The sequence below is a fragment of the Schistocerca nitens genome, chromosome 6, assembly GCF_023898315.1.
Source record: "Schistocerca nitens isolate TAMUIC-IGC-003100 chromosome 6, iqSchNite1.1, whole genome shotgun sequence".
NCBI classification, from domain to species: Eukaryota; Metazoa; Arthropoda; class Insecta; order Orthoptera; family Acrididae; genus Schistocerca; species Schistocerca nitens.
In genome coordinates, this window is record NC_064619.1 from 249,694,126 (window position 1) to 249,707,691 (window position 13,566).

At 41.2% G+C, this 13,566-nt stretch overlaps 1 protein-coding gene across 1 annotated transcript in view; it reads left to right on the forward strand.

Annotated features, from left to right (window-relative positions):
* LOC126262671 (mRNA cap guanine-N7 methyltransferase) overlaps positions 1-13,566 on the forward strand; it is a 125,004-nt gene that overhangs the window by 18,011 nt on the left and 93,427 nt on the right. The window contains exons 3-4 of the mRNA XM_049959444.1: positions 4,098-4,354; positions 10,369-10,550. Of these exons, the coding sequence (XP_049815401.1) occupies positions 4,098-4,354; positions 10,369-10,550 (439 nt within the window). The remainder of the gene's footprint in view (positions 1-4,097; positions 4,355-10,368; positions 10,551-13,566) is intronic.

Below are 13,566 nucleotides of genomic sequence, written 5' to 3' on the forward strand. Positions count from 1 at the left end.
GGGACGCTTTACGTGCTCGTCGACGTGCTTTACGCACCTTTAAACGCCACCCTACAGTGGCGAATTGCATTAATTATAAACGATTACGTGCTCAGTGTCGTCGTATTATTAAAGAAAGCAAGAAAGCCAGCTGGGCTGCTTTCACCAGCACCTTCAACAGTTCTACTCCTTCTTCTGTTGTCTGGGGTAGCCTGCGCCGGCTATCTGGCACTAAGGTCCACTCCCCAGTTTCTGGCTTGAAGGTCGCGAATGAAGTCCTTGTGGCCCCTGAGGCTGTCTCCAATGCCTTCGGCCGCTTTTTCGCCGAGGTTTCGAGCTCCGCTCATTACCACCCTGCCTTCCTCCCCCGCAAACAGGCAGAGGAGGCGAGGCCACCTAACTTCCGCTCCTCGAATCGTGAAGGTTATAATGCCCCATTCACCATGCGGGAACTGGAAAACGCACTTGGCCGATCACGGTCCTCCGCTCCAGGGCCTGATTCTATTCATATCCAGATGCTGAAGAACCTTTCTCCTGCGGGTAAAGGTTTTCTTCTTCGTACTTACAATCGCATCTGGATTGAGGGACATGTTCCCGCATGCTGGCGCGAGTCTATTGTTGTCCCGATTCCTAAGCCGGGGAAGGACAAGCACTTGCCTTCCAGTTATCGACCTATCTCGCTTACCAGCTGTGTCTGTAAAGTGATGGAGCGAATGGTTAACTCTCGATTGGTTTGGCTGCTCGAGTCTCGACGCCTACTTACCAATGTACAATGTGGATTTCGAAGGCGCCGCTCTGCTGTCGACCATCTGGTTACCTTGTCGACCTTCATCATGAATAACTTCTTGCGGAAGCGCCCGACCGCGGCTGTGTTCTTTGATTTGGAGAAGGCTTACGACACCTGTTGGAGGGCGGGCATTCTCCGCACCATGCATACATGGGGCTTTCGCGGTCGCCTCCCTCTTTTTATTCGTTCCTTTTTAATGGATCGACAGTTTCGGATACGTGTGGGTTCTGTCCTGTCCGACACCTTTCGCCAGGAGAATGGGGTGCCACAGGGCTCAGTTTTGAGCGTCGCTCTCTTCGCCATCGCGATCAATCCAATAATGGATTGCCTCCCAGCTGATGTATCAGGCTCCCTTTTCGTGGACGATTTTACCATCTATTGCAGCGCGCAGTGTCCACGTGTCTTGGAGCGCTGTCTTCAGCGTTCTCTTGACCGTCTTTACTCCTGGAGTGTCGCCAATGGCTTCCGTTTTTCTGCCGAGAAGACGGTCTGTATTAACTTCTGGCGCTACAAAGAGTTTCTCCCACCGTCCTTACGACTCGGTCCCGTTGCTCTCCCACTCGTGGAGACAATCAAATTTTTAGGCCTTACCTTTGACAGGAAACTTAGCTGGTCTCCACATGTGTCATATTTGGCCGCCCGTTGTACCCGTTCTTTAAATGTCCTCCGTGTTCTCAGTGGTATGTCGTGGGGAGCGGATCGAACCGTCCTCCTTCGCCTATATCGGTCGATCGTCCGCTCCAAGCTGGATTATGGGAGCTTCGTATACTCCTCTGCACGGCCATCCATCTTACGCCGCCTCAACTCCATACAACATCGGGGTTTACGACTTGCGATCGGAGCATTTTATACCAGTCCCGTAGAGAGTCTTCATGCTGACGCTGGCGAATTGCCACTCACCTACCGGCGCGATATACTGCTTTGTCGGTATGCCTGTCGGCTACTGTCAATGCCCGACCATCCTTCTTATCGTTCCTTTTTTGACGACTCCCTTGACCTTCAATACGGGTTGTATGTCTCTGCCTTGCTACCCCCTGGAGTTCGCTTTCGTCGCCTCCTTCAACACCTTGATTTTTCACTCCCTGCAACCTTCCGAGTGGGCGAGAGCCGCACGCCACCTTGGCTCCAGGCTCAGGTCCGCGTTCACCTCGACCTCAGCTCGCTCCCAAAAGAGGTCACCTCCGGTTCGGTCTACCACTCCCGTTTTTTGGAACTTCGCTCGAAGTTCAACAACATGACTTTCATTTATACAGATGGCTCTAAGACCAATGACGGGGTCGGGTGTTCCTTTATTGTCGGGGCACAAAGTTTCCAATACCGGCTCCATGGCCATTGTTCGGTCTTCACAGCTGAGCTCTTTGCCCTCTACCAGGCTGTTCTGTACATCTGCCGCCACCGACATTCTGCTTATGTCATCTGCTCAGATTCCCTGAGCGCCATCCAGAGCCTCAGTGATCCGTACCCGGTTCACCCTTTCGTACACCGGATCCAACGCTCTCTTCAGCAGCTGGTGGACGTCGGTACGCCGGTTAGCTTTATGTGGGTTCCTGGCCATGTCGGTATCCCTGGGAACGAAGCTGCAGATGCCGCGGCCAAGGCTGCGGTCCTCCAGCCTCGGACAGCTTCTTGTTGTGTCCCTTCGTCCGATTTTAGCAGGGTCATTTGTCGGCGCGTTGTGTCGCTGTGGCATGCCGATTGGGCTGCACTTACCGACAACAAGCTTCGGGCCTTAAAACCTCTTCCCGTGGCTTGGACGTCCTCCTCACGCCCTTCTCGGCGGGAGGAGGTCGTTTTAGCAAGGTTAAGAATTGGACACTGCCGGTTCAGCCATCGCCATCTGCTGACGGCTGCGCCGGCGCCGTTCTGCCCATGTGGGCACTTGCTGACGGTTAGTCACATTTTAATGTCCTGTCCCGATCTTAAAACACTGCGCCTCGATCTTAACCTGCCTACTACTTTAGATGCCATTTTAGCGGATGACCCACGAGCAGCTGCTCGTGTTCTTTGTTTTATCAATTTGACAAACCTCGCTAAGGACATTTGATGATGTTTTTTAATCCTATGCCTGTCAGTCTGTCTTTTATTGTGTTTTCCCTTTTAGTTGTTGTTGTCAACTTGTGCCTCGCGGTGCATTCTTAGAGTAGTCAGGGCGCTAATGACCATTGAAGTTGTGCGCCCGAAAACCACACAAAAAAAAAAAAAAAAAAAAAAAAAAACAAACAGTTTATAAACTTAACCATTTATTTCTGTGTTGTGTGGCTCACTGAAGATATGCCACTGTGAGCACACGCATAGTTGCAATCTCCAGCACCCTAGCAGCTTATTTACTATAAACAACAACTCTTGTGTGAATCATAAACATCTATATTTGTAAACTGTTATGTTGTGATGTAAAGAAAATGCGTGTTTGCTGCTTATGATTTACTCCAATTCTTGAATACTACTTTTTTTTTCCACAGCATATACATGCAGTCATTAAAGTATCTGTGGGTTAACTACAAACATTTTAAGCATTTTAGTCTCCGAGTATTTTGCCTTTTCTGTGAATCCTATGGCATATATATGAACAGGAAAATATTTTTAGTGTAGCCTCGTATATAGTGAGGATACAGTAAAAATATTTTTCTGTTCATTTGCACATTCCTTATTGTGTACATTTTGAAATAATCCTCCATATTATAGTGTAAGAAAGGCCTACTGGATGTTTAATCATTGTCTTTCTCAGTCTCTTGTACATCAATCCTCTGACAGCTGAAACAGGACAGTAATGTTTCTACAGAAACATGGCTGGGAACATTGACAGCAGTAGAAAGTGTACTAATATGCTTGAGAGAACAGCAGGTGAATTCAGAACGAAACAGCTTGCCACCTAAATCTTTATACATATTATGACTATACTGTGTAATAAAATTCTGTTTACATTGATCATACAGTGCAGGATTTTACAGCCAGTGTTTACATCCTTGGTGATTTCTGGTTTATGGTTATTCAGACATTGTCTAATGACCATCCAAATGCTGGAGATATCCTCAGAAGATATAAAGATGTAGTTACTTGATTTTCAAACTTAAACAAGTTTAGAAACAGCAAACAGTTTACCTTTATGTGCTTTTTTAATTCTGAAAATCAGCTAACAATGCGTTTATAGCTTCTGACGATGTCTCTAGCATTAGGAGATGAGACATTAGTTCCTGAAACATGCTTTAGACCATGGCCTAATGCCCACTAAATAGAAATCACCAGTACATCAATTTAAAATTGTGTTACGTCAGGATGAAGGAATGATGTCTGAACCACCAACATTGAAGCCAATAACTATTTTGTGTTTCAGATGAGTATCTAAGCAAAATATGGCAAAAAAACCAACGCGGTTCACCATTGCGGGTGCTTGATATGTGCTGTGGGAAAGGTGGCGATCTGCTTAAATGGAGAAGAGGCAATATTACACATTTAATTTGTGCGGACATAGCTTCGACATCTGTTGAGCAATGCGAAAACCGATACAAGGAGCTACAGAACCGCAATCGCTCGGATCTAGGTTTTGGACCTGTATTCACTGCTGAATTTATTTCAGCAGATTGTACTAAGGTAATAGTTTGTCATTATCTCTTAAAGGAAATGTACACAGAAACAAAGAAATTTTTTTCTTACTTAAATTATTTCCCTGGTAGCCTCTGCTTCTTCCTGTTCTCTCTCTCTCTCTCTCTCTCTCTCTGTCTCTCTCTGCCTCCCTCCTTCCCTCCCTCTCCCTCTCCTTTCTCACCTCGCTCTCTCCACCCACCTGTTCTCTCCCCTCTTCAACCTCCCCCAAATCTCTCCTTTTCAGAATTTATGATGCTAACTGCTTTCATTTTTCTGCATGTGTGCCTATTTTGATTTTGTACCTCATACCACAATTTACTTTGTCATTGTTTTTTAGTTCACTGTTGCTTTACAGAGGATGACAATTGTCACATCCTAGCATTCGAGGAAGCTACAGCTGCACTTGGATGGTATCAGATGGTTAGCAACTAAGGAAGTTCAGTCAATGATAGTTGGGTTTGGAGTCATGAAACCTGGGGCTCCATTGTGGTACTTGATTTACCATCATCAGTCGTCTTTTTACCTTAAGCTTTAGACCTAATTAGGGGGAATCATTGGGTGTGATTGTGGAATGTGCATTTCAGAAAGTAGGGATTTAGCCTGTGTAGATCAGGAAGATGATAGCGTTAGGGAAAGAAAAAAGATGTTGCTGCCTGCCATAGTGTTTTTGGTCAACAAAACAATCTGTGATAGGTAATCTTAGAGGCATCTGCTGCAGTTAATTTGTATTAGATTTCGGATGTATGCTGTGGTGGGTAGTATAGTTCCCGCCCTTTGTGTATCATCTAAATTAATAATTTTGTCTTTAATCATTGTGCCAAGAAACACCTTCATTTCTTACAATTCGTGAGTGCCAATGTATGTTTAGTTGGTGGAGTTGCCCTCTGTATTTTCTTTGGTGGATACCCATTTATTGTGGTCACAACTTTGAGAATAAGGTCATCCAGGGAGGGGAATTGAGCTGGTAATGTTGGCATTCCAGTTTTTGACCACACTTCGAGCAAGCATGAATCCCTGTTTTAGAGTATGAGATAGTGATATGAACAACCAAATGAAAATGATCGATTTATTTGATTGTTGGAAAACAGTTGACTCATTCAGTTTTAGTTTTATGTATGGTTGAATTCATTCTTTTGGGTGAAAACAATCATCTCTGTTGGTGTTTTTTTTTTTATGTCATTTGGGTGTCAGGTCACTTTCCCGACTTGTGGCGCGAGGCTCCACCTTTGATAAACTGGTCCTGTTGGAGGCAAATATACAGCAGGCTTTCCTGTGCTGGCATCACCTTCTATTTTTTGACATCAAGAAGGCCTACGATACTGCTTGGAGGCATCTTACTCTCGAGCAGCTTCATGAATGGGGCTTCCATGGTTGTCTTCTCATTTTTATTCGGTCCTTTCTCTCACCATGGTATTTTCGATACCTAATCAGTGATGTCCTGTCTGATCGCTTTGAGCTGGAGAACAGTTTCCTGCAAGATAGTGTTTTAAGTGTGCCTAACATCAGTCACGTCAGTAGTGAAAAGCCCTGTCCAGAGTTCTTTGTTTGTGGATGACTTCTCTGTGTTTTGCTCTTCTTCAAGCCTCACAACAACAACATGTCAGTTGCAACTAGCTCTTCAATGTTTGGATGAATGGGTGCATGGATGCAGAAGAGTAGTTTTAAGTTTTCAATTAGGAAGTCTGTGTGTTCTTTTTAACCCTTCTCGATCTGTTTTAAACTTTCCTGAGTTGAGGATGAGGGACACTGTTCTTAATTTTAAAGACACAGTAAGGTTTCTGTGCCTCACATTTGATTGTAAACTTCTGTGGTTGCCGCATCTTAAGGAACTGGAAAGACAGTCCCATAAGGCTCTAAGATTTTAAAATGTCTTAGCCAGAGTACATGGGGAGCAGACAGGACTTGTCTGCTCCAGTTTTACAGGGCATTTGTATAATCTCGACTAGGGAGCACGATGTATGGGTCTGCGAGACACACGTATTTAAAGATGTTGGATTTGGTGTGCCACGAAGGGATTCGGATTGGCACTGGTGCGTTCAGAACAAGCTCCATACCAAGCCTCTGTGCAGAGGCTGGTAAACCGTCACTTCCCATGAGGCGATGGCTACTTATGGTATACCCGACATATAAAACACTGTCCATATCATACACGCCCACATACCATACTGTTGCCTGGCCTCCAGTGGAAAAACTTTTCCGTAACCAGCAACAGACAATGAGCGAGCCCTTTGGGATTCGTGCACAGGATTGCCCTTCAGGGATGGGTGTGGCCAGTCTTAATGTTTTACATTGTTGTTGGCACAGTTTTCCACCTTGGCTCCTCTGGATGCCCAGATTTATTTTAGACTTGACCAGTTTTAAGAAAGATAGTATGCCAGATTTTACATTTCAGTCTCTGTTTTTTAACATTTTAGATCGCATCGCGGTTCCACAGTAGTGTACACTGATGGCTCCAAACAAGGGAATTCCCTTGGCTGCTCGGTCATGTTCCCTGACCATGTCACCAGGGCTCACTTTTGAGGCAAGTGTACTGTTTTCTCGGAGAAGCTCCCCGCGATCCTGAAGGCACTGGAGCAGATGCAATGTATTCAGGTCAAACTGTTTCTCACGTGCAACTATTCCATTAGTGCCTTACAATAGTTATAGAATGTGTACCTAGCTGAGAAGTTGACCCAGCCGATATGTGACAACTATATTGCTCCAATGGCAGGGAAAGAAGGTGTCATTCTGCTGGGTGACAGGTCATTTAGGGATATGGGGCAGTGAACAGGCCGATCGGGCTTCCAAGGTGGCTTGCCGATCGGGCTGCCAGGAAGGCAGGAGACAAGATGTTGCACAATGGCTTGGGCTTGGCTTGTAAAAGACCAAAACTGGTCACCAAATGAAATAAACAACATTCTTGTGATCAAGATTGTTTTGTTGAAATAATTTTAATATAAGTATACTGATCGCTGTTTTTCCTTAGGATAATGTCCCAAAAAAATTTTTAAGGGTAGCACTTGGCCTATCATTTCTAAAAGTCACACATACTTGCACTTTGTAGTTCACAAATTATCCCTCATTTCCAACATTGTTTTTAGCAAAACAGGGCGCCACTGTGCTGGAATGCTGCATACTCACCATTTATTGTAGTTGTGTTACATCAACCATCTCCGGAGATTGCGATTAAAGTTGTTGTCCTTCTCGCACATTGCCAGTTTTAAAGGTCCTGCCACATTGCTTCATTTGGTTATTAACTACCCATCTCTGTATTTATGACAGATTGTTTCAGCGCTATTATTATTGAATGATTGGATGAGTGAAGTCCATTAATCACAATGGATTGATCTGTAACTATGAATTTATCATACTCTTTATTGAAAGTTGTTATTGAATCATAGTAATAAAAGCACTCCAAGAGATTCAATAAAACATCAACTTTCATGAATGACTCAGTCTTGAACAATATTCACTATATGCAAATTAATGTTCCATAGTCTTACAACATGTGACAATAAAATATAGTGCACTACTTGGCTTTCTCCAAACAGGAATTTGCAACCAATTACACCTGAAGACTCCTCATTAACGATTTCCATACCAACATGTACTAAAAAATGAGCTACTGTAAGGCTCATTGATGAGCCCAGAGATCCTTAGTCTCACATTTTCGTACTTCATAGAGATTGCATTTGCTATCATATCAATCGATATTTGACATTGATATCCTCACAACAGTAAATCCTGTCAATTCTGAAATGATATCGACAGCTGATCACCTGATAAGTGGTTTGGTGTATGAGTGCAAACAAAGCAGTACATTTGGTATGCTCTTGAGTTACCCAATAAAATTTTTTACACTTCTTGACTCTTCTTAAAAATGTTGACATATGTGAGCCACTTGGTACTGTTCAGAGAGTTTAAGTGGTTATCTTCATTCACCTTGGAACTGATTGTCTGCATCAAATCTATGGATCTTCTTCTGACAGTGCATTGTGATGGCCCCTACTCTGTATCTACCTCAAGCTGTTGGACTTGCATATAAATTTTATTGTGACTTGATGAGGGTTTAGTTAAGTTGACTACACCCTTGTGGCCATGTACACAGATTATAAACTTGCCTCTGAATAAATGCAGCAGTATTCCTTTTCCCCCAAAACATCACTCCCTAAAATACAATCTACACCAATTCAGGCACTACAAGAAAAGCTTTTTCTACTGTAGCACTGCATATCCCTATATCTAAACAAACCTGAGCTTTTACAGGCTGCTTCCACACTCCAACTATGCCTACCACCTTTATACCGCATACCATACGTTAAAACTTTCTGATGTTCCTTGATTTTGCTACAGCCCCAGATAAAAAGACACTAAGGTGTGTACCCATATCAGCTACTGCTTCCGCAAAGATCCCTCCAACAAGAATAGAAAATGATGATCGATATACAACTGCTTCAGTTCCACTTTAGGTTTGCAAACCAGTTCGTTGACAAGCTTGTCACCATGTTGGTAGTGCATTAATGGCACATATTCGCTATTGCATCTTGCCACACCACCCACCAGTCATTTAGGATGCTTATTAGCCATCTTTAGTTTTCCTAGTTCATTCTTACTCGGCCAGTTCAGAGCCTGTTTCAATCCTCCATGTTCTGTCTATATATGTTTTCCAGTCCAGATCATTGGCATGTCTATCATCACTTGCAGCTTGATAGGTGGGGTCATAATGGTTATTCCACTTTTGCTGCCTGTGACTATGTTGCATTTGAACTTGGGCAGTATTATGTCTCCAGTTTATGGGACCACATTTCATCTTGGCTATGCAACTTGGTGTCCATCATATGTGTGTTTTTTGGTTGCTGATCATCATTTGTCTTCCTGTACCAAGTCCTGCTTGCTGATTGCAGCAAGAAACTCTTTGAAATCATGGTCACATATAGTCAAAAGCTATTCACAGAATTCTATTGCTAGGTTATTCCACAGTGTGTTGCCAGTGTCTCTGTCTCAGTACTACACTACGTTTAATCACTTTTCAGAGTACCAGCACATGCTACTGATACTGCAGAAATAAATATCTGAGTTGAGACCTTCATTACATTACTGCATCTGAATGTGAGTGACCATATTTTGTGAGGATGTCGCACTCAGAACTCACATAATCCATATACTTTCCAGCAGTGTATGCCACTCATAATGTGGTATTTGTGGGTAAGTGATCAGCAGTTTGGTGTCACTGGGTGGATTTCTGTGAGCGCAATTCATAAATTTTGTACTTCACTTTTTCACCTTCCTGAACACGTAGTTTTGGAGTGTTAACTTCTATCTGAATAGCTTGAAGCTCACTCTATACCTTGGCTTGGGTCTTTGAAGCTTCAGATTTTTCTAGCTCTATATTTACCAATGTGGCAGTCAACTTCTTTTCAGTCAAATTATGCATTTTGTCATGCTGTTCAAAGAACATATCAAATGACGTAAAAAAAAATCTTGTTGATTTTTACATCAATTGTCAAATTTTCTACTCTTTTTCTCTATTCATTGGATTTTGTTTTTAAAATGTTTGCAGTGTTTTTGTCTCATTGCTCACTCCATTTAACAAGTTATCATACTGTCTTTTCCCCTTATTCTTGAACTTTTTGTTTTAGTGGTTCTGCCTGATTAACAGATAAGGCTGTTCTGTATGCTAATACTGTTTGCACAGCTGCGATAGCCTCTACAGCTGCCATCTTCTCCTCAGATGTAGAGATTTTTTTTACTTATGGCCCTTTGTGAAGCTATAATTTCATTTATTGTCATGACTTCTTCACTTATACCGGAAAGAATCTTGAGACAACCTCTAAAGCTCACTACCTTAGTAGTGTGGTCTCATTGTCTTCAATTTATTAGCTTGGTGGAAATGTATGTAAATAATTTTTTTATTATCTTACATTGTTGATGTTTTGTGTTTTGAGTAACATCTGTAGTCTGCCTTTGAGTAGATGAAGATGATCTTAAAAAGCTAAGATCCATAAAAGTGAAGATGTAACGGACATTTTTTCTCACTTTAGGTCCGTTTAAGAGAACGGTACAAAGATCCATCAATTGAATTGGACGTGGTAAACTGCCAGTTTGCATTCCACTATTGCTTTGAAAGTTTACCACAAGCAGAGTGCATGATACGCAATGCTGCAGAGTGTTTAAGAATAGGTGGCTTCTTCATAGGTACTATACCAGATGCATATGAAGTCATGTGAGTACATTTTGTGTAATGGTGTGTGCAGGTAATTGTAGTTTTGGACTTGAATTAAAAATGTGTTATACTTAAAAATATTTTATAGTTTTAATATAGTACCATATTAAGTAAAAACACAGTAAAATACAACAAACAACTGTAGTTAGTGGAATCATTGGATATAGATGAACTATTTAAGAAAGCTGGTGCTGAAGAGGTTCCATTGGAAAGAATAACTCTCTAAATACCATGGGTGTAGGAAATAAAAGTGTAAGAGGAATGTTTCCAATTCTATTCTTGATGATTGTGTAAAATTGAAAAGAGGTTGTAGGGAAGCTCATCTGTATTCTTACATTTGTTGCTTATGGCCACACTTTTTGATTGTGATCAGTATGTGTAGACACATTCAGAGTATTGGGTAGAAGGACTGGTGGCGCGCGTGAACACGTTCAGAGCACCCAGGGACAGGTACAATGGTGTGCGCGTTAACGCATCCACAGCAGTTAAAGGGTTAATGAAGTGGATAAGTTGAAGGTAGCTCGCATGTTTCTTTGCTCGTGAAAATTATGTGTACCGAACACATTGTATGAGAGTGAACAAAAAATTAATTATGGTGTACAGTGTTCTTTTGTGTGTGGGAGGGGAGGAGGGAATGTACCAAAATTAATGCTAATGTAAGAAGCATTGGATGGGTCACAGTAAATGGTTTATTCACATGCATAGGTCAGTAAAAAAAATGATGCTACTGGAATATAGAGAAAGAAATTGAATGTAGAAACATTTTATAAATTTGAATACAGATGCCAGTAGGAAGTATTAAGGAATTGTGCTATTTCAGTCAGCAAAGAAACCGTAAGGATATTGTTTGTTAGTAAAATCTTATAAGTGAGGCTGTTGTATGATAATTGTGTAGAATGTGCAGATATTGACAAATGCACACCCCTAAAAGGGAAAAAGCCAACCTGCAGCTTGTTAATCACATTTTTCATAAAATTATACAGAAGTTCATGAACATCACCGATTCCACATAGCAGACTTTGAACCATTTCCTTCACTGTTTCATATGAAACGAGAGTTGGAATCAAGTTTCCAAAAGTTTTGACATTGTTGGGTATAAAAACTACTCTAGAATGTCACTTTCTGCTTTGATCTTGCTATGACGTTCTTTAATAAATAAAAACATTTCTGGGTAATTATGTTTCGATTGTAGGTTGTACACATCAATTAACCCAAATAAGTTCCAACAGATGTTTCTCTGTGTCATTTCCATTATAAATTCAATAGTTGGTATTGTTGGTGTAGTTTGAAGAGAGGCAAGGCGTTATTAATAAAAACGTTTTCATTCTGGATGTCAGTGAAACATCACATAAAATCTTGAGAGATGGTGAAGTTTTCACGCTAGGCAGAATTTCTACAAAACATCACCTCACCCATCTGCCAAAAAGTCTAAATATATTGCTAGCATTATGCAGCTATCAAGGGTAGTAGCATTTATCAATGATCAAAACAAAATTTGTAATGGAATTTCTTATCAAAGGTCATATGGTGGATTCAGCATAGTGCTCAGAACTGAAAGAATAAGGAAAATAATAAATTATGAAAAGAATTGCTGGCCAATACGTACCTTCGGGAAACAAAAAGTGTGGTACTACTAATACTGTTATAGAAGTAAAAGAGATGCCACTATTCCAGCTTCCACAATAATTAGCTTGTCTCTTCGGGAGGAAAGAGTAATGGGTTGGGGAGGGTTGGAAAGGAAGGGCATGTCATCCAGGCTTCAGGATGAGCAGAATTTGCCTGTCTTGAGAACATGGTTAAAATATTGTATTCTTTTTGTGACAACATTTATTCGCCCTGGAGCAAATACAAATAAACAGAACAGTGATATTTAGAAAGCAGTAAGCATTGCCGTTTTGCCTCATTCCTGCATCTTGTTTCCTTTCTAATTGTCAAAAAACATAATTTCCATTAGCGGCCAAAACTGTATCGTTGTTGAGACAATTTTCATAATAAAAAGCTTTGTAGTACTTCTGTTTGTGTCTCATTTATGCACAGTGTAAACTTTTTTGTTATCTGTGTATTGTTAAACATAAACAATTTTTCACTGTCAAGAGAAAGCAAACTTCAATGTATTAAGGGGGGTAGGATGTCAAACGGGCCGACTTGGAGTAGCACCACAGGACATTTTATTTTCTACTGTCTATACTTTTACAAATAAATTCATAAAACTTTGTCAGCATGACCAGGAAGGATTCAGGATTCACACTCATAGCAGTGGAAATGCAAAAACATAACAAAATAAATTTTTTTTACGTATGAAATTTCATCATTTTTTCACTTGCTGTTGGCTGCATTTATTCCTATAGGTACATGTTTCTACACAAGTAAGAGAGACTGTTCGATGAATTTTGCACAGCATACAAACCATACTTACAGGTGTATGAAACTGTAGAATTTTCCAAATCTATTAAAAACTGTGGTAAAAATTGAGATAATTAACTACAAAATTTGATTTTTTTTTCTAAACATAAAGTTTAAAACGTAACAGCTCATTCATTTTTTCATAAATTAAGTAGATTCTAGAGTTTCAGACACCTGTAAGTATGGTTTGTATCCTGTGCAAAATTCATCGAACAGTCTCTCTTACTTATGAAGAAAAGTGTACCTATAGCAACAAATGCAGCCAATAGTAAGTGAAAAAAATTATGAAATTTCACATGTAAAAAAAAATATTTTGTTATGTTTTTTGAACTCCCACTGCTACGAGTGTGAATCCTGAATCCTTCCTGGTCATGCTGACAAAGTTCTTTGAATTTACTTGTAAAAGTATAGACAGTGGAAATTAAAATGTCCTGTGGTGCCTCTCCTGCTCCAAGTTGGCCTGTTTGACGTCCTACCCCCCTTGAGACCGCAGATGGGTTATGTCAAAAAACAAAACATTATAATAAAATAGTAAATTTTCCAATGTGTCGGTGGACTGAGGATGGGTCGGAATAGCAGGGGGGGGGGGGGCACCAAGGACAGGGTATGGGGC